This window comes from Bos grunniens, chromosome 1 (assembly GCF_055505025.1).
Source record: "Bos grunniens cultivar Pamir isolate PY7600 chromosome 1, Bosgru_T2T1.0, whole genome shotgun sequence".
Lineage (NCBI taxonomy): Eukaryota > Metazoa > Chordata > Mammalia > Artiodactyla > Bovidae > Bos > Bos grunniens.
The window spans coordinates 132,466,305-132,489,724 of NC_141165.1; the positions used below are offsets into that span (position 1 = coordinate 132,466,305).

The window sequence follows — 23,420 nt, forward strand, 5'->3', positions numbered from 1 at the left end:
TGCTATTCTTGTCCAGCTCAAAGACCAACAGATATTTTCCAATCAAATATAAAGAACTGCTGTTTTTAAAGAGAAGAAGAAAGAAAAGAAGAAAGGCTCTCTGACATGATTTTATAAAAAAACATAACTACTAATTAGAAGACTAATGCTATTTGGAAGAAGTGAATGAAAATCCTACAGAGTGTAAAAATGCAACACTCCAAATAGGGCCCTGAGGTGACTGACATTGTCAGTCTTTTATTATTTTCACTAAAGTCAAGCAAAGAGATAAACACAAAAATAGTCTTTGATTAATATGAGCATGTCACAGAGATGAAACAGAACACAGTGACAGACTAAACAGACAGGTGAACGGACAATATCTTCAAGGAATGAAAGCAGGGGACTGGACTGCAAAACAAGAAGTTACATTAAAGTCTCATTAATGTTCATGACTCTGACACTCAGCAGTCATTGCCCAGCATCCCTTTCCAGGAAGAATCCTTCATTGGCAGGCTGATAAAGCACTCAGATGACACAGCATAAGGAAGCAGGCATCAGCAACCAGTAAGAAATGAGAACAGCACAGCAATAGCAAGTCACAAAGTATGGAAACCCTTCTGCAATGAATACACTATACTATCTATCTTCTCTAGTCCTGGGAATATATTCTAACCAGTAACTAACAAACATTATTTCTACAAGCTGTAGTCATGAGCCGCAATGTGATCATCAACTGATCATATTTAAATACTACTCAATAACAAGGAAAACAATCAAATGGATGGTGTTTCTTTCATTTTGAACTATTCTCAGAAGCTTGTATGCTACAAGTTATAGCAGCTGATAAGCTTAATAAGTAATGAAGCCGCTGTAAAATCACTTATGAAGACATTTATGCTTCTTATTAAAGTAAAAATCAGAAATAGAAGATGAATAAAATATCTCAAATTTTTAAAAATATTTGTAGGACAATGATAAATTAAAATTGTTCCCTTGTTTTAGAAAATGTAAAGTATTTGTGAGGCATTTTTTTTTTTAATCATTGTTAGAGAAAGTACTTAAAATGAATGTAATTCAAACTTTAACTGAACATAGCTTCATTATCGAGGTCATTTTTCACTCACTGACTTGATAATTTTCTCTCTTTTTCTGCCTTGGATGTATTTTGAAGGCCACAACTTGGGACATCCTTAAAATTCCTGCTCTGGATTCAAAGAAAACATTTTCGCAAACAAGTAGAACATCTAGGATCTTACTTTTCTTCTCTTTCTTTTGCTTCTGTTTTTTCTTCTTTCTAAAATGCTCATTGGTCACGTTAAAGTAGACATTCTATTTAAGAGACCAGTAAAATAAATCATGCCTCATAAGTTTCATCAATCCTGGTGCAATTTTTTGTTTTGTTTGTATGTTCCATCTGGGATACATTTCCCTTTGTAATCTGTACTGTAAATATGAAAAACTACATTTCAAATTTTTTTTCTTTTTTTCCTGAGCATTTTAGGAATGCTCTTGCTTAAATATACTTCTCAAACGTGGTGTCAAAGCTTGCAAAGTCTATGTGTGTGTGTGTGTGTGTGTGTGTGTGTGTGTGTTGAACTATTAAGAAAAATGGTTAATCACTTTATTGGTGTGTGCTCTTCTTATGCTTCCTTGGAGATACAGGCAAAAAGATGGCCTTATGGTCATAATGTGATATGATGAAGAGCAGTGTATTAAAGCTTGTTGTTTATCATGGTTTAAATCAAGCAAAAAACACCCATTCATTCACTCATTTCATAACCCGTTTCATTCCTTCCCTTGCATTTTATCATATTTCTAAAGCTAAGACATTTTCTTAGCTGGAAATGGCCTCTTACCAGCATAATTACTGAGTCCCTTTCTCTTCTTTCTTCGCCAGTACAACCAGATGCTAAAACCCATCAGGATTACCCAGCAGGCACCACCAATACCAGCTATAAAAGCTGGTTGCTTCACAACATCAGTGATTTGCTCAGTTATGCTGTTATTGTTTTCGGTAATGACAACTTCATTTCGTCCCCCTGTGGAAGAAACAATGGTGTTAGTGCTAGTAAATATTAAGACCCAAAACCCCACAAAAATACATACGTGCTACACCAAAGGCACAGAAGAGTGTAACCTTCTTTGAAGCAGGTAATATTTGTTGTGTCCTGACCCTGTCATAATTTACTGGTGAGCAGATTTTATAAGTTTCAAAAGGAGAATCAAATCATAAGTTTGAAATGTGAATAAGAACATTGCTCCTTCGTGTTTTGTTTTACTGTGGACAGATTCAGAACCACTTCTTGATTTATTGCTTCATATATAAATACTAAAACAAGTGTGTGAGCTGAAATAATAATAACTTTTCTTCAGTTAGGTAAAGCATTTTGTAAGACAATTCTCATTTAAAAAAAGAAAAGCAACTACAACATTTAAACTGAGTATTTGCAAATTACCTTTCCCCTACAGCACTGCCTAATACAGATGATCAAAATATTTCTCTTAATATTTTACCAAATAATTTACCTTGATCAAACATATTTTAATTTTCTGGAAAGTACTGAAACTGCTATATTAAATAATGATAATAACATAAACATCTTTCCATAGAGATTAGTATCTATAGTTAAAATCTCACAGAAAGATAAAACTCCTAAATGCCCTTAAAGTATCTGAAACTAATTTGAAAATCCACTTGAAAGTTGGCTACAAAACAACTTGAAAATTAATTCTAAGGTCTATGTAACAAATCATACATTTAAATCTAAACTAAGATTATTCCAGAAGTTGTCACATTTCTGACAGTTTAGCCTTCTCAGACATAATAAAGACAATCTCAACCCACAATTTTAAACAGGTTTAAGACTCATGGAATTCTAACATTACTAATGAGCAAAGATTTAGGTGCTTATTTAATAGATGGATGAATTCAGAAACTGGAAACTAAGTGAATTCTCATATTAATATCATATCTCATTCAGTTCAGTTCAGTTCAGTCACTCAGTCGTGTCCGACTCTTTGCGACCCCATGAATCACAGCACGCCAGGCCTCCCTGTCCATCACCAATATCTCATTAGTGAGTAAACAAATAATCAAAAAATAAATTGTAAGCAAAAAATAAATGGTAAATTTCAGCATACCATATCAAAGGAACGTGTAATTCTCTTGTTTTAGTTATCCTGGCATTGTAACATACTGGAAACAGCAAGGTCTTTGAAGTTCCACATCTGAGTATCATCTCTGTCACTTCCAAGCTAGGAAAGCAATGGGTTTATGTAGGGCACTTAATCTTCTAGAATCCCTGTTTCTGTTAGCTGGTGGCAGTAGTGCTATTTCATATATTTGGGAGGATTAATCCAGATGATGAATGTAAGGAGTGGACTTCCCTGGTGGCTCAGCAGTAAAGAATCTGCCTGCAATGCAGGAGAAGCAGGAGACGAGGAAGATCCCCTGGAGGAGGGCATGGCAACTCACTCCAGTAAGCTGCCTGGAGAATCCCATGGACAGAGGAGCCAGGCAGGCTACAGTCCATGAGGTTACAAAGAGTTGGACACGACTGAACGACTAAGACTTTTACTTTACCTGAGTGGGTCTTAAGTAACTCTTAGCTTCACATGGCCATAACTCGAGTCACAAATTATAGTGTTCCTATTAACCTCTTTACATGTGCTTGTGTATGTGCCCAGCCATGTTTGCATTGCTGGAGATTCTTTACCATCTGAGTAATCAAGGAAGCCCCAGGTAGGAATATAAGCTGTAAATTATCTAGATGTGAGAGTCCTTCAAACCATAGGTGACTTGTTTACCAAGGTTTCACCTTTCTTCCAGAGAAGAAAATTAGCCTGTATCTCCCAGCCTCGCTTGTAGTCGAGTGCAACAAAGTGACTGAATATTGGACAGGCAGATGCATGGTATCTCTGGACCAATCCATGTACCACTGTGACAGCACTTCATACTCTCTTCCCTAAGGTGTTGGACAGAACAAGGGATCAGTCGTGGGATGCTGACCCTATGAGATACGGTACACCATTGACTGGAAGGATCCACATTTCATGAAAAACTCTATGGAGTAGAAACCCCATCCTTCATTCTGCGAACCCATATTAGACTGACTATGAATAAGAAAGAAATTTTCACTTTATAAGCCAACCAGAATGCCCATTTGTTTGTTATTTGTTGTTCAGTTGCTAGGTCGTGTCTGACTCTTTGTGACCCTGTGGACTGCAGCATGTGAGGCTCCTCTGTCCTTCACTCTCTCCCAAAGTTTGCTTAAGTTCATGTTCATTGGGTCAGTGATGCTGTCTAACCATCCCATCCTCTGCTGCTCACTTCTTTTGCATTCCATCTTTCCCAGCATCAGGGTCTTTTCCAAAGAGTCAGCTCTTCCTATCAGGTGTCCAATGTATTGGAAACTCATGTTCACCAACAGTCTTCCAATGCATATTCAGGGTTGATTTCCTTTAGGATTGGCTTTGTTTGATCTCCTTGCTGTCCAAGGGACTCTCAAGCATTTTTCCTTGCACCACAATTCAAAAGTATCAATTCTTTGACAGTCAGTTTTCTTCATGGTCCAGCTCACACATCCGTACATGACTACTGGAAAAACCAAAGCTTTGACTATATGAAATTTTACTGGCACAGTGATGTCTCAGTTTTTTAAATTGCTGTCTAAGTTTGTCTTAGTTTTCCTTCCAAGGAGAAAGCATCCTTGAATTTCATGGCTGCAGTCACCATATGCAGTGATTTTGGAACCCAAAAAAATAAAACTTGTCACTGCTTTCACTTTTCTCCCTTCTATTTCCCATGAAGCGATGGGTCCGGATCACTTGATCTTTATTTTTTGAATGTTCAGTTTCAAACCAGCTTTTTTACTCTCTCCTATCACGCTCATAAAGAGTCTCTTTACTTCCTCTTCAATTTCTGTCATTCAGTTCAGTTCAGTTCAGTCGCTCAGTCATGTCTGACTCTTTGCAACCCCATGAATTGCAGCACGCCAGGCCTCCCTGTCCATTACCAACTCCCGGAGTTCACTCAGACTCACGTCCATCGAGTCAGTGATGCCATCCAGCCATCTCATCCTCTGTCGTCCCCTTCTCCTGCCCCCAGTCCCTCCCAGCATCAGAGTCTTTTCCAATGAGTCAACTCTTCGCATGAGGTGGCCAAAGTACTGGAGTTTCAGCTTCAGCATCATTCCTTCCAAAGAAATCCCAGGGCTGATCTCCTTCAGAATGGACTGGTTGGATCTCCTTGCAGTCCAAGGGACTCTCAAGAGTCTTCTCCAACACCACAGTTCAAAAGCATCAATTCTTCGGCGCTCAGCTTTCTTCACAGTCCAACTCTCACATCCATACAGTTAGTGTGGTATTATCTGGATATCTGAGGTTGTTGACATTTTTCCTGACAATCTTGATTCCAGTTTGTGATTCATCCAGCTTGGCATTTTGCATGATGTACTCTGCATATAATTTAAATAAGCAGGGTGACAATATACAGCCTTGTCATACTCCTTTCCCAATTTTGAAGCAGTCAGTTGTTCCATGTCATGTTCTAACTGTTGCTTCTTGACTTGTATACAGCTTTCTCAGGAAACAGGTAAGGTGGTCTGGTATTCTTATATCTTAGAGAATTTTCCAAAGTTTGTTGTGATCCACACATCCAAGGCTTTAGTGTAGTCAATGAAGCAGAAGTAGATGTTTCTTTGGAATTCCCTTGCTTTTTTCTATGATCCAACCGATGTTGGCAATTTGATTCCTGGTTCCTCTGTCTTTTCTAAACCCAGCTTATACATCTGGAGTTCTCTCTTCACATACTGTTGAAGTCTAGCTTGAAGGATTTAAAGGATAAACTTTCTAGCATGAGAAATGAATGCAAATGTACAGTACTTTGAACATTCTTTGGCATTGCCCATCTTTGGGGTTGGAATGAAAACTGGCCTTTCCTATTCCAAGCCAGTGCTGAGTTTTCCAAATTTGCTGACATATTGAGTGCAACATGTTAACAGCATAATCTTTTAGCATTTTAAGTAGTTCAACTGGAATTCCATCACCTCCACTAGGCTGTTCATAGTACTGCTTCCTAAGACCCAGTTGACTTCAGATTCCAGGATGTCTGGCTCTAGGTGAGCGACCACATCATCATTGTTATTCAGAGTATTAAGACTTTTTTGTATAGTTTTTCCCTGTATTCTTGAGAATTTTTCTTAATCTGTTCTACTTCTGTTAGGTCTTTACTGTTTGTGTCCTTCATCATGCCCACATTTGCATGTAATGTTCCATTGATATGTCCAATTTTTATATAGTCCAGTATTTCACTTCTGAAGTTTCTTTTGTGTTAATTTCCAGATTTAAAAATCATCTTCACCTGTGTAGTAAACCTGATTCATTTTCCTCCTCTATTTGCTTTTAGTCAGTATACATATACACATAGTCTAACATGTATTTAAAATGAGCTCATATTCATATATATATACTGTGCTAAACACTAGATATAACTAAAAAGAAAACACCTTATAGCACAATCAGAAAAGAAAAGTTGTCCTTCATTTGTGTAAAAGAGTCATAAAACATCATATTGAATATAGTGGAATATTTATGTTGCCCAAGGTGTGTTAGTGTTTCTAGTACACCTAGTACTTTTGAAACAATGTTGTCAGTTGAACTAATTAGAGCACAGACATGGGATGTGTGTGACCTGTGACAGTGTGTTGCTATTTCAGACAAAAAAAAATATAATGAAATATAATGTCTCCCTCCCATTGGAGAGTAATGAAGAACCAAACTAATTTGTTGGACTAAAAATTAATTAGACACATCAGATTCGATTGTACCTATTACTGTGAAAGTTTGCAGCTGTTCCACATATTATTACCAACTATGTAAGGTAAGCGTGAACTGGCCAAATGATTACAGAAACAAGCTATATTATTAAGCAAGATTATGGAGACTTTTAAGTCAATAAAAGTTTATTATATGACATGGTTGTTTGATGCTTATATATGTAAATATATTTGGTTGCTTTTTTGTGTGTGCAGTTGCAAATAGAATTATGGATATTTTGATGTAAAAGTCAGTTTAACAGCGGAAGTGGCAGACAAAAGAACAATATTACTGTTAAGCCTGGGTGAGGCTGCTTATTATATTTATATAATATTTTAATTAAAGGTCCTTTTAATGTAGCTTTCTGGAATAAAAGCTAAGCTGACAAGGAATAGATGAAACAGTACATTGTCTGGCATAAGACAAATCTAAAATTATCAGCCATAAATTACATCAAATGCCAATACATGATTTAATTAAAGCAAAGGGGAAATGAGGAAGAGCTTGAGTCACTTCAAGTGCTGTTTCCAGTACTGAGTAGACAATAGGGAAAGCATAAATTGAAAGAGAAGAGGAGATTAGCCATCACTAAATCACTTTTCAACTAAGGAATAACAGTTGTGTAGATAAGGTTATCAGACAAGATGTTAAGGTAGATATGTGGGAGTAATTAAAGAAACAATTAAACAGTACAACAGTGGATATTAAAAAGAAATAAATCTTTTGAGGACAAATAGCCTTTTTCAAATTGAATTGTGCATGTGTGTGTGTGTGTTGTTTGTGTTTCTAATTTATTTCAAGTGGTGCAATTCTATTTTCTATAATTAGATCTTGGATAAGGTAATATTCTATCCATATAAAGAGGAGATAGAAATATTACTTATATTTTATTTTTTATTTCATATAAAATCTGAAAAGTTGTATGATATGTAAACAAATTACACATTATCCACTTGATCACTCAATCTTCTTAAAATAATACAAGAGTATTTATTTATTAGCAAAGATAATAGTAAAAAAGAAACCATGAAAGGGAAATATAGATGTTTGATAATCCTACTGGCCTTTGATTTAGAAAAATTATATTCAGTCAAATTTTCTATACATATATGCTAGAGGGGCAGTGAAAAAAATGCTTTGCTTACTTATCAAGGAGCTGTCCTATAAAACTACACGTTTTGAAGTGTGTTAGTTGCTCAGTTGTGTCTGATTCTTTGTGACCTCATGGGTTGTAGCCCATGGGATTGTAGCCCTTTGTCCCTGGGATTCTCTAGGCAAGAATACTGGAGTGGGTTGCCATTATTTTCTTCAGGGGATCTTCCCAACCCAGGGGTTGAACCTGGGTCTTTTGCATTACAGGCAGATTCTTGACTGTCTGAGCCACTAGGGGAGCCTTTCAAATATGTTTCATAATTTTTAAGTGAAAACTTACTGTTTTATTTCTTAATAACATATTCTAAATATTATTTAGAAAACATGTAGAAATAAGAACGTGTATCTATATCTAAATCTGTTAAATCCTTTTGGGTGTATCTGTATTTCTTTTTTATTCCAATTTACTTCAGAAAATCTCAGAAGGGCCAAGATTATAGGCTTCCCTTAGGTTAAGAAATTAATTCAGTCTGTATGACTAATTAAGAAAGGGAATACAATTTAAAGAAAAGTTAACACTATAACTTTTTTAATGCTTTTAATATATAAAAGAAAGAACACTTGGAGAATCTAAGAATGTTTAACATCATGACTGAATATTTCATGCACGTGTGCTCAGTTGTGTCCAACTCTGTGTAACCCCATGGACTGTAGCCTGCAGGCTCCACTGTCCACAGGATTTTACATGCAAGATGCTGCAGTGTGATGCCATTTCTTCCTCTAGGGAATCTTTCCTACCATGGGATAGAAACCACATTTCCTGCGTCTCCTGCATTGGCAGGCGGATTCTTTATCACTGAGCCACCTGGGAAGTATATGACTGAATGTTAAATCTCTTCATTTACAATAAATGGCTTTGTAATAAGAAACAATTTCCCAGATTTTGATAGTATGCTCTAGATGCATCATTTCTGAAAATAAACAGAAAAGCATGGGAATGGCACATTTGCTTGTATTAAACTCTGGACAAGTATTTTTAAAATATATAAACTCTAGGAAGAATATTTAACAAGCTAAAGACAATGACAAATAAAATCAGGATGATCTGAAGGGATTTGCTTTTTGAAAGAATAAAACCACTCAGGAAAAAAAAAATCTGCATTTATGAAGCTTTCTAGCCCCCTAGAGAGCTCAATCCATGCAGTGCTAGGGAGCTAGAACCCAAGCTGAAAATCACAATTTTATTTGTAGGAGATGTCAGAGAGCAGCATTCACAGCAGTCAGTGTGACTAAAAATTAAGGGAGAGATCATGTGAAAGAGGGAGAGAGAGGAGGGTAATGTTCTAAAATATGTGCATAAATTCTCCCTCAGTCCTAGACTGAACTACGAATTGTGCAGGTAGAAGGACACTTTCAAGGATCTGGTGAAACTCAAAAGGTAAAAAGCGGAAGAGGCTGATCAGACTCTCTCACTGCAGACACTGTAAAGTTTAAATTCCACTGAGTTAGGCAGATCAGATAAACATATTAGGCTTTTCACTGAAAACTCAGGGGCTCCATGCCTTAGAAGTAAAATAAATAAGTAAACTGAGGTTTGGCCTGAGTATATTGTCAAAAGATAAATAGTCCATACTAGCAAAATGCAAAAAAAACCTCCACAAGATCAAGATGATCAGCTAGTAACCTAATTGTCTCTAGGTAAAAAACCAACATTCTTCAGAAGATCACAAAATTGCATAGTCTGTTACAATACACAGTCCAACACACAGTAAAAAATTGCCAGGTATGCAAAAACAAACAAAACAATAATAACAGTCACAACAACAACAAAAGAAATGAAGGAACAATGACCTAAGATCAAGAGGAATAGTAATCAGTAGAAATAGACCACAAGATGCCATGGATATTTAAATTAGAGGAAAAGACTTTCAAGCAGTCATTACAATATGTTCAATAACTTAAAACAATAGAGTTTATGAATGAACATATGGAAAATTTCAGAGGGAAATGAAAACATTCAAAAGAGAACAAATGAAAAGTGTATTATTTAAAGTGAATAATTCACTGGATACTTTCATTCCTGCCTATGTAGGAATAAAGGAGTGGGATATGCAATTCCACCATGAACTAGTATGTGAAATACTTCACCTAGCAAAGTATGTGAAATAAAAGCACAGAATTATCAGAACAGGGACATAAAGCAGGAAAATGTTAATATATTCATAACTTTCTGTCTGATTATAATATCTAAAATGTGATGCTGTGAAGGGGAGCCCAAAATAGCTGAATAGCATTCCTGAGTTAAAGAGATAATGAAACCCAGGAACATGAGTAATACAAAATATTATTTCTTAGTTTTATTTGAAAGAGTGTTTAAAGTCAAATCAACAATAATACTTCATGTATCTTTTTAAATTATTCAGATTTAAATTAAAGAAAGTAGGAAAAACCACTAGAACATTCAGGTATGACCTAAATCAAATCCCTTACCAATACACAGTGGAAGTGACAAAATAGATTCAAGGGATTAGATCTGATAGAGTGCCTGAAGAACTATGGACAAAGGTTCCTGACATTGTACAGGAGGCAGGGATCAAGACCATCGCCAAGAAAAAGAAACGCAAAAAGACAAAATGGTTGTCTGAGGAGGCCTTACAAATAGCTGAGAAAACAAGAGAAGAGAAAGGCAGAGGAGAAAAGGAAAGATATACCCCTTTGAATGGAGAGTTCCAAATAATAGCAAGGAGAGATAAGAAAGCCTTCCTCAGTGATCAGTGCAAAGAAATAGAGGAAAACAATAGAAAGGGAAAGACAAGAGATCTCTTCAAGAAAATTAGAGATACCAAGGGAACATTCCATGCAAAGATGGGCTCAATAAAGGACAGAAATTGTATGGACCTAATAGAAGCAGAAGATATTAAGAAGAGGTGGCAAGAATACACAGAAGAACTGTACAAAAAAGATCTTCATGACCCAGATAATGACAGTGGTGTGATAACTCACCTAGAGCCAGACATCCTGGAATGTGAAGTCAAGTGGGCATTAGGAAGCATCACTACGAACAAAGCTAGTGGAGGTGATGGAATTCCAGTTGAGCTATTTCAAATCCTGAAAGATGATGCTGTGAAAGTGCTGCACTCAATAATGCCAGCAAATTTGGAAAACTCAGTAGTGCCCACAGGACTGGAAAAGGTCAGTTTTCATTCCACTTGCAAAGAAAGGTAATGCCAAAGAATGCTCAAACTACCACACAATTGTTCTCATTTCACGCACTAGCAAAATAATGCTCAAAATTCTCCAAGCCAGACTTCAACAGTACGTGAACTGTGAACTTTCAGATGTTCAAGCTGGATTTAGAAAAGGCAGAGGAACCAGAGATCAAATTGGCAACATCTGCTGGATCATAGAAAAAGCAAGAGAGTTCCGGGAAAACATCTACTTCTCCTTTATTGACTAAGCCAAATCCTTTGACTGTGTGGATCACAGCAAACTGTGGAAAATTCTTCAAGAGATAAGATGGGAATACCAGACCACCTGACCTGCCTCCTGAGAAATCTGTATGCGGGTCAGGAAGCAACAGTTAGATCTGGACATGGAACAACAGACTGGTTCCAAATTGGGAAAGGAGTATGTCAAGGCTGTATACTGTCACCCTGCTTGTTTAACTTATATGCAGAGTAAGTACATCATGAGATATGCTGGAATGGATGAAGCACACACTGGAATCAATATTGCTTGGAGTAATATCAATAATCTCATTTACGCAGATGATACCACCCTCATGGCAGAAAGCGAAGAAGAATAAAGAGCCTCTTGATGAAAGTGAGAGAGGAGAGTGAAAGAGTTGGCTTAAAGCTCAATATTCAGAAAACCAGCATCATGGCATCTGGTTCCATCACTTCATGGCAAATAGATTGGAAACAACAGAAACAGTGACAGACTTTATTTTCTTGGGCTCCAAAATCACTGCAGATGGTGACTGCAGTCATGAAATTAAAAGATGGCTGCTTCTTGGAAGAAAAGTTATGACCAACCTAGACAGCATATTAAACAGCAGAGATATTACTTTGCAAAAACGGTCCATCTAGTCAAAGCTATGGTTTTTCCAGTAGTTGTGTTGGATGTGAGAGTCAGACTATAAAGCTGAACGCCAAAGAATTAATGCTTTTGAAATGTGGTGTTGGAGAAGACTCTTGAGACTCCCTTGGACAGCAAAGAAATCTAACCAGTCCACCCTAAAAGAAATCAGTCCTGAATATGCATTGGAAGGACTGATGCTGAAGCTGAAACTCCAATACTTTGGCCACCTGATGCAAAGAGCTGACTCATTTGAAAAGACCCTGACGCTGGGAAAGATTGAAGGTGGGAGGAGAAGGAGACGACAGAGGATGAGATGGTTGGATGGCATCACTGACTCAATGGACATTAGTTTTGGTAAACTCCAGGAGTTGGTGATGGACAGAGAGGCCTTGAGTGTTGCAGTCCATGGGGCTGCAAAGAGTCGGACATGACAGCAACTGAACTGAACTGAATTGTTGTTTTAAGTGTTGTGTTAGTTTCTGCTGTACAATGAAGTGAATCTGTCATATGTAGACATATATCTCCTCCCTCTTTGACCTCCTTCCCACCCTACCCTCCCATCTCACCCATCTGGTTTACTACAAAGCATCATGCTAGGTTCCCTGAGCTATACAGCAGACTGATACATCCACTATGGAGAATAATATAAAGGTTCCCTAAAACACTAAAACTAGAACTACCACATGATCCAGCAATCCCACTACCGGACATATACCCTGAGAAATCCATAGTAAAAAAGACACAAGCACTCCAATGTTCATTGTAGCACTGACTATTAACAACAGTCAGGATACGGAAGCAACCTAAATGCCTATCAACAGATGGATGGATAAAGAAGATATGATACAAATAGAGATAGAATATTACTCATTCATTAAAATGAATGAAATTGGGTCATTTGTAGAGATTTGGATGGACCTAGATCTGTCATACAGAGTGAAGAAAGTCAGAAATTTCTATTGGTTTTTATTACATGTATAGAAGTAAAAGCTAAACCAATAGCAAACAAGCTTGAAAGGGAGGAAATGAAATTATATATTCTAAGATACAGTATCGGAGAAGGCGATGGCACCCACTCTAGTATTCTTGCCTGGAAAATCCCATGGACGGAGAAGCCTGGTGGGCTGCAGTCCATGGGATCACAAAGAGTTGGACACAACTGAGCGACTTCACTTTCACTTTCCACTTTCATGCATTGGAAAAGGAAATGGCAACCCACTCCAGTGTTCTAGGCCAGTCCTAGAGCAATCATTGCAAAAATAAGGATACTTAATAGTTCAATCAGATCAGATCAGATCAGATCACAATAGTGAGTATAAAATATTCTACAGAAAATTATCTTATTCATCCTAAAGAAATTAGCAAATTTGGAAAAATAAGAATAAATTCAATTAAAAAAAGAAAAAGAGGAAAAGGGCAGTTCTAAGCTACAAAACATTGATGATCACATCAAAGATAATAAATACTCCAATTAAAAGCGAGAGATTTTCATACTGGATAAAAAATAAAGCTGAACAATATGTAATTTAAATAATAGAAATGTACATTAAATAGAGATATAGGAGTTTAAAGGACATAAAAAATTAAAAAAACACAAAGATTTATAAGGCTGTAGTAACATCAGAAAGATTAAGTTCCAAGACAAAAAAATCTCATGGACTGCAGCCTACCAGGCTCCTCCGTCCATGGGAATTTCCAGGCAAGAGTACTGGAGTGGGTTGCCATTGCCTTCTCCGTAGCAGCAGCAGGAAATAAAGTGGGGCATTTCATAATGAAAAAGCATAAGTTAACTAAGACAACAATACTAATATGTACTTAGTTAAAACAGAGTGGCAAAATACATGAAATAAAAACTTACAAACAAAAAGGAGAAATATACAAATCTATAATTATACTGAATTTTCAGGCTTTCTTAATTATTAAAAAAATAAATAAACAGAAAATAAGTAAGGACCTGAATAATACTACCAACTGATTTGACTGATATTTTTAGAACATTCCATTCCAAATTAGAAAAATACAAATGAACCTAATTTTTAAATGTACAAGGAACATTAACTAAGGCGAAATTCTGGGCTATAAAATAAAATATTTAAAAAGCTAAGTTTATGCAAAATATACTTTCTGATCTCAGTGAAATTAAATTAGAAATGAATAAAAAGCTATATGGAAAATAATAAAACATTTGGAAATTTAATAACACATTTCCAAATAACTTCTACAAAAATCAAAATTTTTTACAGAAACTGAAAAATGTTTTCAACGTAATGATAAATGGAAACACAACACACCAAATTTGTAAAATTTATCTGAATAAGTGTTCAGGGGAAAATTTAAAACTTTAAATATTCACAATAAAGCCCCAAATCATTGATTTATTCTCAATCATTTCTGTCTTAATTTTTTTAAATCTTTTTTTAATTTTGTAAACAGAAGAAAGAATATCAGAAATTGCTTAATTAGAAAATAAAACTAACAAAGCCAAAACTTTGTATGTTGAATGTATTAATAAAATCGATAGATCCTTATCAAGATTCAAATTTGAGAGAGGGTGAAAAGAGAGAGAGGGTAGGTGGGCAATGAAAAAGGAGAATAGAGACAGCATCAATCCACAGTATTTAAGAACAAAAGAGAAGTCATTACTGCTCATCTTTCAAACATTACAGTTAAAGGTATTACAAAAATAAGGTGATATGGCAAATAAACATTTAATAATAAACTCAACAGTTTAGACAGATTAGACAATTTCATTGACGGGCAAACACTATAAATCCATTTACCACATCCAACAGGGAAGAAAAAAATTGAATAAATATAAATTCATAACAATAAAAATAATTGACAGAGAAAACCCTAGGCACAGATATCATCACTGAATTCTATAAGCATTTAAGGAAGAAATAGTACCAGGTCTGTCAAAACTCTTACAGAATGTAGAGGAGGAAGGAATATTCCAAACTCATAAAGCTAGCATTCCTGATTCCAAAACCTGACAAAGACATTAGAGGAAAACTACTGATCAATATTCCTCATGAGTGTAGACACAAAGTTCTTTAAAAATGCTAGTAAATCAGATCCAGGAGCATCTGTGAAAAGCATAATATAAGTCCTGACTAAGTGGGATTTATTCCAGGAATATAAAGTTTATTTACCTTTGAATCTTCACTAGAATTTACCGTATTAACATAAATAAGAAGAAAGAAAACGTGATTTTATGAATACACTCAGAAAAAATATTAAACTATTAAAACAGATAAATGAAGAAGTTAGTAAGGTCATAAGATAAAAGGATAACACATAAAATTAAATTTTTATATAACATAAAATAGTTGAAAAATGAAATTTTATAAATCCACTAATAATAGTGTAAAAAAACATTAGATACTCCAGAAAAATTTTAACAAAACATATGTTAAGGTCATACACTGAAAACTACAAGATATTGTTGAGGAAAATAAAGATATATAATAGAGAGGTGTATCATGTTCTCAGAGAGAAACAAAGACTATTAAAATAGTTATCCTTTTCAATTTGGTATATAGATTCACTGCATTTTCAATCACAATTCCAATATAATTTTGTAGAAACTGACATGCTGATTTGAGAAGTATATGGAAAAGCAAAAGGTCTGGAACTGTGAAAACAATTTTGGAGAAGAAAATGATGCAGTATTCACATTATTTGACTCCAAGAGTTTCTATAAGCTATTAGTAATCAAGACAGAGTGGTTTCGCTTATGAAGACATATAAATAAATGGAACAACATAGAGAATCCGGAATGGATGCACACATATAGCTAACTGGGGAAAGGAAAGCTTTTTCAGTGAACTATGCCTAGGTATTTTAGTTTTACATATGGATACAAATAAACCTCAACCCTCTAACCACATGCAATTTCTTTAAGACAAATTATAGACCTAAGCATGCAATCTAAAACTGTAAAGCTTCTGGAAAAAAATATTTGCTCTCTAGATGTAGGACATAGTTTCTTAGAAAGCACTAAACATGAAATACAATTTTGATAAATTATACATCACGTACATTTAAAACTTTTGCTCATCCAAAAGATGATATTAAGAAAAGGAATAAGAAAGCCATAGATTGTGAGACAATATTTACAAAAAAATCTATGACAGCAAACATATCAAAAATGAACAAATAACTTCTCTCAATCAGTAATGAAAGACAAAGGGCACCATTTCTAAAAAGCAAAGACTTGGAGATTTTACAAAAGAAAACATGTGAATGGTCAATAAGAACACATGAAGTTGCCCAACATCATTAGTCATCACAGAAAACTAAAGTTAAATGACAGCGGGGGAATCTTAAACTCACTGCAGTGACTATAATGACACATGGCAATATCAAATGTCAGTGTGGCAGTATAAAAATTGGGAGTCATATTCTTTTTGAGTGAGAGTACAAAATACAGTATGAAGAAATACTTAAGTTTCCTATAAACTCAAATACATCAGTGCTTTTACCCAGAAATTCTACGTCTAGGTCATTCTCCACAAGAAATAAAAACATATATCCTCCTAAAAATTTACACATTTTCTCAAGAGAAAAACAGAAACAAAATATGATACATTCACACAATTGAATACTGCTCAGAAACAAAACGTATGAATTGCATAATACATATATGTGAGAATCTCAAAAATACTACATTTAGTGAAGAAAGTCAGACACAAAATACTATATTCTGTACAATTCCATTTATATATATTTCAAGAAAAGTCAAACATAATGCATGGTGATAGGGAGCAATTTTCTATAACGATGCTAGTAGACTGAATAGGGATTTCTTCTTTGGGATAGTTTATTTGGATTACAAAGTTTCTTTTGGCCTGTTTCTGTTTATTTTTTGACATTTCTCTAGCTAAGAAAAAGCATATAAATGTGAAACATAACACCCTTCTTCAATAACTGCCTCATTTCCTACTATATTTCAAAGGCATCAAAATTACTAATGAAACTATTGATTAAAAATAATTTTCAAACCAACTTTCAGCATTTAAAATCTTAATCATTATTATTTTAAGAAGTTTGTGGATATCCTAAGAGCATGAACAATTGCTAAACTTTCTTGTTAGAAACTCTAGTCATAACTATTTGTCTATATGATGTGTGTATCAGATTACTCATTATTTACCGAATACCCACTGTTGGGATGTAGATTCAAAAAAATAATCCACCTTGTTCCCAGTTGACTGATTTTAAAGCACAGATTATGTAGGTTGGTACTCACCAATTATTATTGGCTGTGGCTCACTTTTTACTCCAACTCCTGCACTGGTACTAGCCGCAACCTCTACCCGGTACTGAATACCTGGGAATAATCCACCAATGATTACAGACCGAATGGCTGCATCCACAGTTTTGTTGATGTGGAATCGTGTTTCATTCCCCAGACACCAGATCTATAGAAATGTAAAGTGAATACCAAAAGAATATAAAATTATCTTTTCTGGTAATTAGTTCATTATAATTGATTACATTTTTCAGTAGTGACCAGTCTATTTTCTAGGCTTATTTGTAAATGACATTTTTGAATGCCTAACTTAGTCTGTTTATATATATATATATGTTTATGTATATTTGTATGTGTGCATGTCTGTGCACATGTGTGTGTGTTAAAGGAAAAATAAAAGAAACTAAAACACTGCAGCATTCCTTTGTATTTTACAAGGAACACTGAATATTGGGACTTCTTTGGTGTCCAGTGGTTGAATCCCTGTTACCACTGGGGAGCCAGGGTCATGGGTTTGATACTGGTCGGGGAACGAAAATCCCACATATTATTTGGAGTGGCCAAAAAAACTCCAAAAAACGCCACACACTGAATGCTCACAGAACAGTGATTCAATTTCCTCAACATCTCTGCAAAGTCTGGAAAGGGGTCCTTGGTTGCAAACAGTATTTAGGTATGGATTAAAACACATAAATTCCTCTGGTTAATTCATTTATCAAGATTTACTATGCATATAATCTATTAAAATATGGTGATTATGAGTTGTAGTATCTGAAGTATATAGGTGCATATCTAAGTAATTTATATTTCATTTAAGAAAATATTAACTTACACAGAGGTAGTTAACAAGATTAACTGACTAAAGTTATAGGTATTGACTGAGGTAAAATTAAAGTCAATATTTACATTGACAGTAATAAATCTTAATATTGATCAAAACATATCTACACACACATACACATGTATGAGAATGAACAGAGTGGTGAGAAGTCCTTAAACACTGCTGTGAGGGATGCTAGGCTTGCACTTCCAATAAGAATTAAATTTAAAGTCATATTTTCTTTTGGGATGTGAAAATCTGCTTGTAAAATGTGTTGTAAAAAATTCTGTGTACACTTATATTTCTATTATATAGAATTAATAATCTGCATGGGGAGACAAAAGGAGGAAAACCCACAATTTGTTTCTGAAATAGGTAAATTAATGATACTTTTTCTTTAAATTAACATAATGACTTTGAATTTCAGACTTCTTTTAGTCTATGAAACCTAAGTTACTAATGGAGGAATATTTAACCCTTACCAAAAGATACACATTTGTACCAAAACAGGACAAACTCATGAGTGAGAAAATTTACAACTTATGAAAAATTATCATGTTGTGAAAAAAATAAATATTTAAATGAATGGATTGAAGATATTTAGTCCTCGATGATACAAAAGTAACATCCTAAACTAATTAAAGCACAGACACATACACCAAGGTAGATAATTCTTTGCTTTTAAAACAATGTGTCTTAGTTCAGTTCAGTCGCTCAGTTGTGTCCAACTCTTTGCGATCCCATGAACTGCAGCACGCCAGGCCTCCCTGTCCATCACCAACTCACAGAGTTTACCCAAACTCATGTCCATTGAGTCCCTGATGCCATCCAATCATCTCATCCTCTGTTGTCCCCTTCTCCTCCCATCTTCAATCTTTCCCAACATCAGGGTCTTTTCAAATGAGTCAGCTCTTTGCATCAGGTGGCCAAAGTATTGGAGTTTCAGCTTCAACATCAGTCCTTCCAATGAACACCCAGGACTGATTTCCTTTAGGATAGACTGGTTGGATCTCCTTGAAGTCCAAGGGACTCTCAAGAGTCTTCTCCAACACCACAGTTCAAAAGCATCAATTCTTCTGTGCTCAGCTTTCTTTACAGTCCAATTCTCACATCCATACATGACTACTGGAAAAACCACAGCCTTGACTAGATGGACCTTTGTTGACAAAGTAATGTCCCTGCTTTTTAAGATGCTGTCTAGGTTGGTCAAAACTTTCCTTCCAAGGAATAAGAGTCTTTTAATTTCATGGCTGCAATCACCATCTGCAGTGATTTTGGAGCCCCCCCAAAAAAAGTCAGCCACTGTTTCCCCATCTATTTGCCATGAAGTGATGGGACTGGATGCCATGATCTTAGTTTTCTGAATGTTGAGTTTTAAGCCAACTTTTTCACTCTTCTCTTTCACTTTCATCAAGAGGCTCTTTAGTTCTTTACTTTCTGCCATAAGGGTGGTGTCATCTGCATATCTGAGGTTATTGATATTTCTCCGGGCAATCTTGATTCCAGCTTGTGCTTCATCCAGTATGAATGTATCTTAATGCTTATAAAATTTCATAATTTATGTAATTATGCTATTATAAAAGCACTTACTCTTATATTCTTAGACACATTTCTTTATAAAGTGATGGCAATAATTTTAAAATAAATTTTATGCAAATTTAATCCATTTGCTTCAGTAACTTAACCATTAACTTAGGAAAACTGTACTTTAACATTTTTTTCCCTAGAAGTAATAATGTTTTGAATAAAATTATTCAGCTTAATTTCACACACCAACTTTGAATTTCTGGGGTGAGGTGGGGTGTCTAGTTTTCTTTTCTAATAGATCTACTTAGTGTATTATTGTCACAATTCTACAAATATTTATTAATGGCAAAAAAAATTAGAGTTTTGAATTTTTACAAGGTTTAATGATATGTTTTACTCACCCATATGGTCTAATCATATCACAATTAATCAGAATCATTTCTCAAAGTTAGACAACTTGCGTTTCTCAAATGATGTCTCTCAAATGATGGTGAAGAAACAATGGATATATTGTTTCTAAATAGCAACAAATTCATCAGTTGAAAAATGAAAGCTTTCTAAAATTTGTGTTTTCAATGGCTCCCTTTTCTCAGGGCTTCCGTGGTGGCTTAGTCGTAAAGAATCTGCTTGCCAGTGCAGAAGATGCAGGTTCAATCCCTGGATTGGGAAGCTCTGGTGCCTGAGATGGTAAAGAATCCCCCTGCAATGTGGGCGACCTGGGTTCAATCCTTGGGTTGGGAAGATCGCCTAGAGGAGGGCGTGGCAACCCACTCCAGTATTCTTGCCTGGAGAATCCCCATGGACAGAGGAGCCTGGAGGGGTCCAGGGGGTCGCAAAGAGTCAGACACGACTGAGAGACTGAGCATGCAGCTCTTAAGTGAAATATTTTCCAGAACCTCAAGAACTTGGTAAAAGAATTTAGAGTGGGAGATGGTACTTCCTATCTCTATCCCAACACTGCTGCTGCTGCTGCTAAGTCCCTTCAGTCATGTCTGACTCTGTGCGACCCCATAGATGGCAGCCCACCAGGCTCCCCCATCCCTGGGATTCTCCAGGCAACACTATAAACCCGCAAAGCATCTTTTTATGAGAAAACATTTAAAAAATAGCTGCCTAAGGCCTGTGGTCTTCCCTGGTAGCTCAGTGGCAAGAATCCACCTGCAAAAGCCTGCCAATGCTTGTCAATGGAGGAGATGAGTTCGATCCCTGGGTTGGGAAGATCCTCTGGAAAAGGAACCGGTAACCCACTCTGGTATTCTTGCCTGCAAAATCTCATGAACAGAGGAGCCTGGCTGGCTACAGTCTATGGGATTGCAAAGAGTCGGAGGAACACGACTTAGAAACTAAACAACGTAATCCCATTACAGAGAAGTCTAACAAAGATAAAGACAGTTTCTAGGACAGGGCTTCACTATCTACCCTCTACTCCATCTTTGTAAATTCCTGAAGTTCTGCAACCACATTTATATATATATATATATTTATACATATATATGTGTATTATACATATATATATATATGTGTGTGTGTGTGTGTGTGTATATAAATATATAAAAAATAACCACTGCACTATTATGGTTTACTTGTCCAACTGAGTCTGTGTTATTTGTGAGCTTGGATTTAGGTTCTATGAATTCTGTGCATTTGCTTCTTTACAAGTCGCACAAACATATATTTCTTTACACTCAAACTCAGTAAGAAGGCCACCAGAAATACTTCCCATCCACATAACCCTGAGACTTCTCTGGGAAGTTTTATCTGTGAACCTTTCTTCTTCATCCAGGCCTTACCTTGTATTCCTGGATAATTCCATTCTGATGATCTGGAGGAGGAGGATCCCAGGAAACACTAATACTTGTGCTATTGTGGCTTCCAACAGTCAGCACAGTGACAGATTGTGGAGGGGCACTTGGGGCTGCAGAAGAAGTCATTAGAATAAACCCTAATTGTAAGTCTTAATGTGCATTAATGCTGCTTATAGAATATGAATATAAAGACAAGATGCAAGAGGGTCTTGTTTCTAGTAGTTCTGAATGAACAGTGAACGGTTAAAAAAAATCCTTTAAATATAATGGATAGATTTAAAGCAAATAAAACAGCTACAGTGATATGTCCTCAACAATAAATTTAACAGTTAACATTTGAGTTTGTGTCTCCTATATGCCTAGAACTGAGGTAAGACTAAGGTTTAATTTTCACAGTAAAAATAACATTCTCACACAAAAAAATTCACAGGAAATAAAAAACAACGCATCTTAGTTTTACAGATAAGGAAAAGGAAAGCTACTATAATAGACTTATCTAAGTCAAACTGAGGGAGAACTTGAACCAGGTATGTCTGATTTTAGAACCTTGACTCTTCTGCCTCTAACAGGCTCCTCTTTTGTAAAACAAATAAGCAAAACAACAACAACAAAAACATTGCTATCAAAAGTATTCTGAGAGGATGCATTCCAAAATTTGACCAGCCATTATTTCTGAGTAGTAGCATTACTATCTTTTTGTTTTGTTTTGGTTTATGTTTAATACATAAAAACAGAAACATAGCTATAAATTTCACCAACACAGAGAAAAGACAGTTTTGTTCTCATAATGAGAAACATAATTGATTGTTGTAAACTGATTCATAATTTAAGATTTGAAACTTATTTTACATTGATGGGCAAGGAACTCTGAAGATATTAATGAAAACAGTTCATGTTGGATCATGAAACGGACAGATTTTAGTTTCCTACAATTCTCTTCCTTTATGGTTTTTCCCATAACTAATTACAATTATACAAAGAAAAGATGAATAAGAAATAATTCTTGATTTTGGACAGTAGTAGTATCTCCTATCCAGTGTATTTGAGAGCTAAGTCATACTAATTTTCCTGGAAAACATCAATTCTCAGTATAACTCTGAGCTTAAGCCAACAGTTGAAAAAGCAAATCGAAGTACTAACCCTTGAAGCAAAAGTCATATAATTTTGAGGTATGAAAGAATTTTTACATATAAGATTAATGTTTTCATAACTACATAATTTAGTTCTTTGAAAATGTGTACACTTCAATCATAAAAGATACTTAAAAGCTTACCAATAAAGTTTTCCGTGTTTGATAAATGATCACAACACATTTCACTGAAGTATGGTCCGTGCAGAAAACACACACAGACACGTTACCACAATACTGCCCTTTATTACTCCTCTATGTGATAATGCTGGTCTGAAATGTGGCACAATGACATAAATCCAACTGTTTGCCTACTGGTTTTGTAGTCATTAGGTAGACTTTATTGAAAAGTAACACTTTGGAGAACTGGTTTCTCATTTCCCTTACTGCTGGCGTGGCGAGAACACGGTGCCTATTTCCTGACAGGTCAATTATTACCCAGATGTGAAAGAGCCCACTCATCGTTCCCAGACACAGCCCAGCTGAGTCCCATTTGTTCCCTTCAGGAGCCACAGAAAAAGGAGATGAACGTAAATCTAACGGTGACAAATGTCTATTCCGGAGAAAAAGTCTAACTGCAGTGAAACTGATTTTTGGAAGTGTGCTTCAAACATAGCATTCTGTATGAAATTTACCCACCCCACTCATTAGTTTATATGTTTTCCACATAAAGCAAAATTTAATGGGAGACAAAGATCCTATTATTAAATTTTAGTAATTTTTTCTTTATAAATCGTAAAGGACAATTAATGATGCTTTTAAAAATATGCACTTCTCCCCGTGTCAGTATATCACACTGTAAACCAATGTGAAGATAACCTTTCTCTGTATTGCTAATTATAAGATATATATAATTTAAAGGCTCTTTGGTTGGAGATGTATATCTGTGTGTTAGCATGAACAATCTACACATAT

At 35.5% G+C, this 23,420-nt stretch overlaps 1 protein-coding gene across 21 annotated transcripts in view; it reads right to left on the reverse strand.

The window, feature by feature from the left end:
* ROBO2 (roundabout guidance receptor 2) overlaps positions 1 to 23,420 on the reverse strand; it is a 663,047-nt gene that overhangs the window by 65,885 nt on the left and 573,742 nt on the right. For all 21 annotated transcript variants that reach the window (XM_086411444.1, XM_086411574.1, XM_086411573.1 and 18 more), the window contains 3 exons: positions 21,362 to 21,486; positions 17,222 to 17,393; positions 1,839 to 2,021 (listed from right to left, as the gene is read on the reverse strand). In XM_086411444.1, coding sequence (XP_086267570.1) covers positions 1,839 to 2,021; positions 17,222 to 17,393; positions 21,362 to 21,486 — 480 coding nt within the window. The remainder of the gene's footprint in view (positions 1 to 1,838; positions 2,022 to 17,221; positions 17,394 to 21,361; positions 21,487 to 23,420) is intronic.